Source organism: Acanthisitta chloris, unplaced genomic scaffold (assembly GCF_000695815.1).
Source record: "Acanthisitta chloris isolate BGI_N310 unplaced genomic scaffold, ASM69581v1 scaffold12399, whole genome shotgun sequence".
In the NCBI taxonomy this organism is placed as follows: Eukaryota; Metazoa; Chordata; class Aves; order Passeriformes; family Acanthisittidae; genus Acanthisitta; species Acanthisitta chloris.
The window spans coordinates 1,729-10,149 of NW_008692023.1; the positions used below are offsets into that span (position 1 = coordinate 1,729).

The 8,421-nt window shown below is 37.9% G+C and overlaps 1 protein-coding gene across 1 annotated transcript in view; it reads left to right on the forward strand.

Annotated features, from left to right (window-relative positions):
- LOC103809640 (mothers against decapentaplegic homolog 2-like) overlaps positions 1 to 8,308 on the forward strand; it is a gene marked incomplete at its 5' end in the record, with an annotated part of 9,187 nt that extends 879 nt beyond the window's left edge. The window contains 4 exons of the mRNA XM_009082495.1: positions 495 to 707; positions 2,405 to 2,542; positions 2,703 to 2,847; positions 6,375 to 8,308. Of these exons, the coding sequence (XP_009080743.1) occupies positions 495 to 707; positions 2,405 to 2,542; positions 2,703 to 2,847; positions 6,375 to 6,498 (620 nt within the window). The remainder of the gene's footprint in view (positions 1 to 494; positions 708 to 2,404; positions 2,543 to 2,702; positions 2,848 to 6,374) is intronic.
- Between the last annotated feature and the right edge of the window lie 113 nt (positions 8,309 to 8,421).

Consider the following 8,421-nt stretch of genomic DNA (forward strand, 5'->3'; position numbering starts at 1 on the left):
TGCCTGGCATGCACCATTAGCTTAATCATTTTGCTGAGCAAAATGCAAGTACTGAACTAAATGAGCTGTGGTGAGATTAGATTACCCCTTCTTCCCCTCCTTCTTCCCATGTGTGGAAGACTGAATTCCATTCTGTTTACTAGGGAGGTAAAACTGACAGCAAGCAAGCATTTTGAGTAGTTTGAGGAGACTACCACTGTTATTTCCAGGAGACACAGATAGTAATCATTTTGCTGAGCAAAATGCAAGTACTGAACTAAATGAGCTGTGGTGAGATTAGATTACCCCTTCTTCCCCTCCTTCTTCCCATGTGTGGAAGACTGAATTCCATTCTGTTTACTAGGGAGGTAAAACTGACAGCAAGCAAGCATTTTGAGTAGTTTGAGGAGACTACCACTGTTATTTCCAGGAGACACAGATAGCAAGGAATACAGTTTTATTTTCAGTGTTGAGTTCTGTGTTAAGCTTGTTTTTAAATTATTATTTTTTTTTAGACTTGCAACCGGTTACATACTCGGAGCCTGCATTTTGGTGTTCAATAGCATATTATGAACTGAATCAAAGAGTGGGAGAAACCTTCCATGCATCCCAGCCTTCCCTGACTGTAGATGGCTTTACAGATCCATCAAATTCAGAACGATTTTGTCTAGGTCTGCTTTCCAATGTAAACAGAAATGCTACAGTGGAAATGACAAGGCGGCACATAGGTAAAGATCTCTTCTCTCTTAACTACTTAATCACATTGTGGCCATTGAATTAACTGGAATGATCCAGGTAGAATGTGTGTTGGGTTCCTTTCACCTTTGTGCTGCAGCCATTCAGCCTTCTCTCTCAGGGCTTGCCAAGGATAGTTTGGTCTTTCTGGCTAAGGATAGAAGTAGAAAGAGAGAAGTCAATGCTTCTGAAATCAGGAAGAAATGCAGCAGCTTCTGCTACTGAAGTTGTTTGGAACTGGGAAGAGAGGTAGTGATGGCTGGAGCTGAAAGGAGCTGCCTTTCTGCAATCAGTAACCACTAAGCTGGTGGCAGCAGCAGTCACACAGCTGTTAGACTTTGAACAGCACAGGAGGAAGCCACTCAACTGTATGGGATTTCTGTCACTCACATTGCTGTTATCTGCCTTCTGGAAAAAAATGGTACACCAAAGCATCCTGGGGGACAGGGTTTTGATTTTCACACTCCTCGTTGGACACCTCTGCCTTGGGCAGCATTCATATTCAGAGTTGCTTGTAATTGAAATATAAGGTCTAATTACAAAATATGAACATGTTGCTTAGTTTATTCTAGTTTATCAAATGCAGAATGGACATTGGAAGTACTTCTTGAATTCTTTTATGAAATGGGAAAAACCTGCTGTTGACATAATGATGTTTCAAAATGATTAAGATTTTTTTTGTAATGAGTGGTCAAGAATGTTCTTTTCCGTCATGCAGTCTCTTGGCTTTAGGCTCTTCACGTTTATTCTTTCTACCCTCATAGATTCTTTTATTAGCAACATTCATAAAATTTTTTGTTTTTACTTTTAGTATAATTTCAACCTCTTTAGTAGAACCTTCTGACTTCCTCTATGCCAAATCCAAATGCTTGTCTAATAAAATTTTGTGTATGCAGAAACCCAGACTGTGCCTGTGCTGACTGATCAAAATGATCAATGATGAGGAAAAGTGAAAATGTAATGAGCTCTCTTTTTAATAGAGCAGCTTGCATTTTGCTTGAAAAATTGTTTTAAAGAAAAAGGAGAATGGAAACTGGTCTTTAAAGGAACTGTTAATTCTGAAAAAAAATTTTGGGAGATCAATTGTACATCAGTTACCATCTGCTAGAAATAACCCATACAGATTTGGTTTTCATTCAAAGAGAGCAAAGTCACAATTTAAAAGCAAACAATAGGATTTCTTATGGGTGTTTATTTGTAATGAAGCTAAATGCAGTCCTGTAGTTTTAGTTAAAGCAGTTCAGAGCAGGGCTATGCAGTGAGTTGTGAAATAGCATGGGTGCATGTAAGCAGAGACTGTTGAAGTGGTGGTATACTTGTGTTTTCCTCTTTTCACATAGTGGCCTGTGCTGCTTCACATACAATGCTTTAATATTGGCACAATTTTTAATTCTGTTTAAATTAATGCTGCTTCCAAGCATGGATTTAGTTACAAGCTTTTATATGGTTACAAAATTCTGTCTTACCTTTGACCAAAAATTATTCTGTTTCTCCTTCATATATGGCTAATTTGTGGGAGAAATATGCAAGTTAATTGTCTTCTGCTCCTGCTACAGCTGTCAGCCCAGCAGTGAGGTCCTGATTCCTGATTTTGTTGTAAAGAAAAACCTTGGCCTTCTCTGAAGCAAAATACTCTCTTGTTTCTGCTTGGATCATATCATAACTAGACTTACTTTGAATTTTGCTGCAGGAAGGGGAGTACGTCTCTATTACATTGGTGGAGAAGTTTTTGCTGAGTGCCTAAGTGATAGCGCAATTTTTGTTCAGAGCCCCAACTGTAATCAAAGATATGGCTGGCATCCTGCAACTGTGTGCAAAATTCCACCAGGTTAGTAGCCTACCAAAGGGCTCGTCTGCAAATATCCAGTAAAGGTATTCACTGGATGACATTTGCTTTTCTTTTCATAATTTCTTTGTAGTTTTGGGCTTCTGTGTGACAAACACAAGTACTCACTGATTGTGCACTCTTGACTCTTTTTCCTTCATAGGATGCAATCTAAAAATCTTTAATAACCAAGAATTTGCTGCTCTTCTGGCTCAATCTGTGAATCAGGGTTTTGAAGCAGTTTATCAGCTTACTAGAATGTGTACCATAAGAATGAGTTTTGTTAAAGGATGGGGAGCTGAATACAGGTAAGAAAAAACCCCTTTGCTTTTAAATTTGGAGTTAATAATTTTTGCTCTTTCACTAATAAACTGTTTCTGTCTGGCTTGAAAGCTATAGGTACAGGGTTCTTACTGCTATTGTGGATACACTATGTGCAAATTGAAACCATATTTTCCTTTGTCTCCCTCTCGCCTGTGGAGCTCCTAAGTTATTGAGTCCATAAACTGATTTAGTGTTGCATTGAACGCAGCTGTCGAGCAAGGAATGTCGTCAAAGTTCTGTTTCCTTGCTTGGTCCTGCTGGTTTGCATATTGTGATGAAAGCACTGACACCATCTAGAGGTTTCATAGTTTGTGTCATGAGGTTATCTGCGGCTTGTTAGGCATGCAGTCATTTTGGTTGCTGTTCTGTGTGCAGTATGAGTTTGTTGGTTGTGATGCGGGATGGGGTTGATGGCATCCAACAGAAAGACTTTGAGTCCCTTGGAGCACCTCTTGCAGAATCAAATGGTTGGAGAGTAGAGATTTAAGGGATGGCAGATATTTTGGAATTTGTGGAAAAAACTTTGCAGTACTAAGACAACTGTGTTTATGCAGTAAAACTTCTAAAAATAATTATTTTAGTGGAATACAATAGCATTTTATCTGCTTTTGAATAGATTCCAATTTATTTTCTATTAGCACAAACTAACAGCTGTAGTTGAGGACAGTGCCTGTTTTTAATGCATTATGGGAATTTGGGAAGGAAAGGAACTGATTTCTAGCTGGGCAGTTTCAAAGATTTCATTTTTTTTCCCACAGCTAGAGATGTGGTTTTAAACAAACCCCTTAAACCTCACTACAAATTGCCCACTGAAAGAATGGAGTCTGGCATATCAATACTCTAATGCAATATGTAATGATTGTTTTGATCCATACTGTGTTGAAGTCGAATAATGACGTGTAGGTTTGATTGTGAGTTGGAGGGGTTTGTTTCTTTTGTCTGCTCTTGAAATACTTACAAGTCAGTAGCAATGTCAGTACATTAGGGAGGCTTCTCACCTAAACGAAACTGATTTTGTAATAGTGTACTTAGATGAAATGAGAAATTTGAGTAATGGAATAAATTGGTAGCTCTTTGTTAGGTGGAAGTACACAAGAAAAATTCTGGCTCAGGTTTAAAGAGCTATTTGATTTGGCACTGAAGGAGTATGTATACAATTAGGCATAATTAAATACAGCATTCAAATTTGAACAGAAGAAAAGCTTAATCAGATTATATGGAGGCAGCTTGAAGTGAATGGAGTGTAAGTGCTGGGTTAAAACAGGAGACTTGGTAAAGTTATTTCTGAGTGGGGAGTGTGTTGATTGCTAGTCTGTAAACAGTTCGGAGATCATAGGATTGAAATAGCTGCACTGCAAACACTGCCAAAACAGCGCAGAAACTGATTGCTGACATAGTGCTGAACTAGTTTCTTTGCATCTCTGTTTAAGATGATGCTAATAAATTATTGATGCACAAAACTTTGTAAGTTATACGGCAGTTGTGATTAAAGCAAGAAGAGGTTGCTCCAGCAAACACAACCTTCAGTTTAAATGAATGTAGTTTGACTTGTCAAAATAGACCAGGAAGCACTGTAAAACCCATTATTCTTGTTATAACTTCCATGGCTCATTATTATGTGAAAAAATGTTTCTCACAGAACAGGCTTGGGCAATACCAAAGCATTACTTGCTATTTTAGGCATATGTGCATTAAACGTGCAGGTATGGCAAGGAGATAGGAGATACATAAGCTGGGTAGACAAAATGGCTTACAGCTTTTTGCTTGATGCATGTTGGCTTGAATTGAGATGGTAGAAGTTCAGATCACCAGGCAAGTGTTCACACTAGCGCAGGAACTATCCAGGTCTAGGATTACCTTCTGAAGAAAATTCAGTAGAGGTGATTAGTGGTACATGAACCAGCAATCTGCAAGTAGAACAGGCAGAGTTTTTAGCTTTGAAATGGTTGCTCAGTGACTGTCACTGTTTTATCCTTATTTGCCAGCATATTGCAAAGCCAGGGTTGTTGAACAGAACCAGTTATAAAATTTGATGAAGTGTGTTGTGAAACACATCGTAGGGAAGTGGACAGCGATGGAATAATGAACTTCCTTCTTTGGGAGACGATTTGAGACTAAATGGAATTATATTTCCTATGGTTTAGAATTTTTTTTCTGTTGTATCACTTTGTTTTGGCATAGGCATTCGGGGCTAAAATAAGTGTTTTGTGGAGTGCTGAGAGCGCGCAGACCCCAGCTGCTGTCTTCTAGAAAATGTGAGACCACAGATAACTTTTGAAATCCGTCTGCTCACTGGCTTAATCTTTCTGCCTTTTCAGTTCCTCAGTTTATATAAACAGATTTCCTTTAAGTGAAGGGTTGCCGTGCTGACAGTAAAAATGAAGGGGCTGGGTTTGTGTCTGACTAATCTGCTGCCTTGGAATCTTAATACCTCCTTGCTTTGAGTCTGGGATAGCTAGAATTACTAGGAAAAACTGGCTTAGCAACAGTAGTCTTGTTGGTCTAGTTAGGTAAAACTCCCATGCCTAGAGTGGGTACAGTGAAATAACAGGATTTCTTAGGCAGAGTATGTCCAATACTGACTTCTTTATTTTGGAGAAGAGAAGGAACATTTTTGATGAACAAGTCTCTGAATCTGAAACAAGTTTTTATGGGAGACCGAATGAAGCTTTTGTGGCTGTCAGCCCTTCAGCTTTGCTGCTGCTTGCTATATGTTGTATAATTAAGGGCTTCTGTTGTGGAAAATTATAGGCAAGTTAGTGTAGAAGACAAGGGAAATGCAGTTTTACTAAAATTGTTTGTGAGGATCTTACAGTACAAAACACATGTAGAAATGTAAGATTACAGGAAATCAGCGATAAAGTTTGGTATTCATTTGAGATACCATCAGTTACCACAGTACAACCACACACTGTGTTTTGACATACTGTTTCTGCCAAAATCTGCCACTCTGCTCATGCATTTATGGTCTCATTTTCTCCAAAAAGCCAGACCTTATGATCACAATAGCATTGTGCTGTTTGGCCACACTGACAGTTCAGGTCCAAGGGTTTCTATTCCATATTTCTCAGTAATTGTCTACAAAATTCAAACAGAGTTGTGCATGCAGACACTTTAAAGGTTGAGATACAGCTGGGCAGAGTTATGTGATGCGAATACTGCATCTTTTGGACAACCTTCAGTTTCGATTTTCTTTTTAGAAGGCTCTTGGTGTGGCACTTGAAGCAAATGCTGCTGCTATTACTCTCCAGAGTGTAGTAACCTTGATGTGTAATGGACAAGCATGTACTTATTGATGTATCTTACAGTTGTGGAGTGTTTTGTAGTTTCAGTTGGTGTTTTTTGTTTATTCAAAGACTGTCTGAAATAAGTTTAGTAAGATTTATTGTAACGGTTGCAGATTTTTATCTTCATGTGTACTAGATAGAGATGGAAACATATTTGGTCATAAAACAGAGAGTATTATGGCAGCCAAAGCTGCTCTCTGACTTCCCTATTGTTTGTTTTCTAGGCGGCAAACAGTAACAAGCACTCCTTGCTGGATTGAGCTTCATCTGAATGGACCTCTACAATGGTTGGACAAAGTATTGACTCAGATGGGCTCCCCTTCAGTACGCTGCTCCAGCATGTCGTAAAACTCCCTCCTCCTTTACCAGTGGGCTAAATATCAAGTCCAATCAACAGACTTAATATAACAGCTCATCTGTTGTAGTATTTGTGTGTGGTCCCCATGAACTGTTTACTATCCAAAAAGGTTTTTAAAAAAGAAAAAAAAAAAGAAAAAGAGAAAAAAGAAAAACAGCACTTGAGGTCTCATCAGTTAAAGCACCTTGTGGATTCTGTTTCCTATACTCTGATACTAGATGAAAATTTAGTGTATAGAAATGCCTTCTTCAGAAAGAAGAGGGGACAGTTCTAAAGACTCTTTAATGGTGTTTTTATTGGGTATATAATTGAGTGTCCTAATGGTTTATCAATAACATGAATAGCTAAGTATATGTACAGGTAATGTATCATGAATTCAGATATTACAGTATTGTGCTGTTCTACATTTTAGTTCCCACAAATAGTCATTTGTTTTTTTGATTGGGGCAAATCTCTCATAAAATTCAAGACTCTACTCCCTTATTCTTTTATAATTTTTTTATATAAACAGGTGTTCAAGTTGTCCTAAACATAAAAAGCAGACTTTCCTTGTAGAAAAGCTTAACTTTTGCTGCCTTCTTAAAGAAAAAGAAAATCCCTCCATTGGAAGGGAAAGAAATGTCTTGAGATTCATCTGTGAAATCTTAAGATACTTTATATACTTAATGGGGCCTAAAATGAATTCATATTATAAATTCCGAGTATCCATCACACTAGGAGTCTACTTTTCCCTACCCATCTGAGTTAATGCATCTTGTGCCAGCCATATTGCTGGCAGTGACCTAATTTGGGACATTTTTTTGGTACCTTGAATCATTGGAATGGGTGGTTTTTCTCATGGAATGGGAATTTACTATAGCATTGGATACAATGAAATAAGTGTACAAGATTCTTGGCTTACCCCTTAACATCTCTATGTTTTTCATTGAACAGATGTCAGTAAAAATAGTGGGGTTTAGGTTTTGGAGCCAAATACCTTGAAAAATCTCTTCCCAGGGTAAACTAGACTCTTTTTGTTTAGGTTTTAAATAGATGCAGCTTCATAACATATTTCAGTAAGAGAATTTAAATTTCTGATCTGAGTGGCTTTGTATAGCTTACTTACACACCAGATCATCTGCATTCATTATGTCATAATGGGCCTTGTTATTAAAGTAGTTGCTTCTGCAAAACCTCTAGGATAGTGGTTGCTGAGGTATGACCAGCGAAGGAGGACTTCTAGGTTCTTCGTGACAGTGCATGTTATTGTGAACCCTTGGACACTACAGCTGCACCATATTAAAAATATTCTGAAATATATTCTACAAATAAGTCTGGGTTGGGGATGGGTTGGGAAACTGTATAGAAGGGTTATTCTGACTTGAAAAATATAAATCTTACTAACAATCTTGTGATCTAGCTGTCTGTCATTCTTTCGTTATTGTGGCAGTAGCAGGATTGCCTTTGTCTGTTTTTCCCATTGTTCATCCATTACACTAGTACTGTACTTCGTAAGTACAGCTAGTGATAACTTAGCTTTGAGAACAAAAATGTGGCCAGTGTTACAGCTTTTAATCAGTTGACTGAATTGATGATAATGATGGATATTTTTATGCCGTAATGACTAAGGCATAGAAGCAATACCAAAAATCAAGCCTTGAAAAAGTGGACCCTTTCAAAAATTGGCAAAGCAGTTACCAGTTTGTGCTAGTTTTACCAGTAGACTAATGTATTGGTAGAACTTGTGAACCTAAGAAATAAGCTTCATGCGTGTTGCATTTGCCTAATATGTGAATACACTAATAAAAGTTTTAATTCTCATGATGGTTGGGGTTTTTATTAATTGCTGTCTATATATTTTGTTGAAGATTAGTAATCATTCTAACCCACATGAACAAATGGCACAAGTGTCCTGCAAGTTGTGGCTGGGAAAG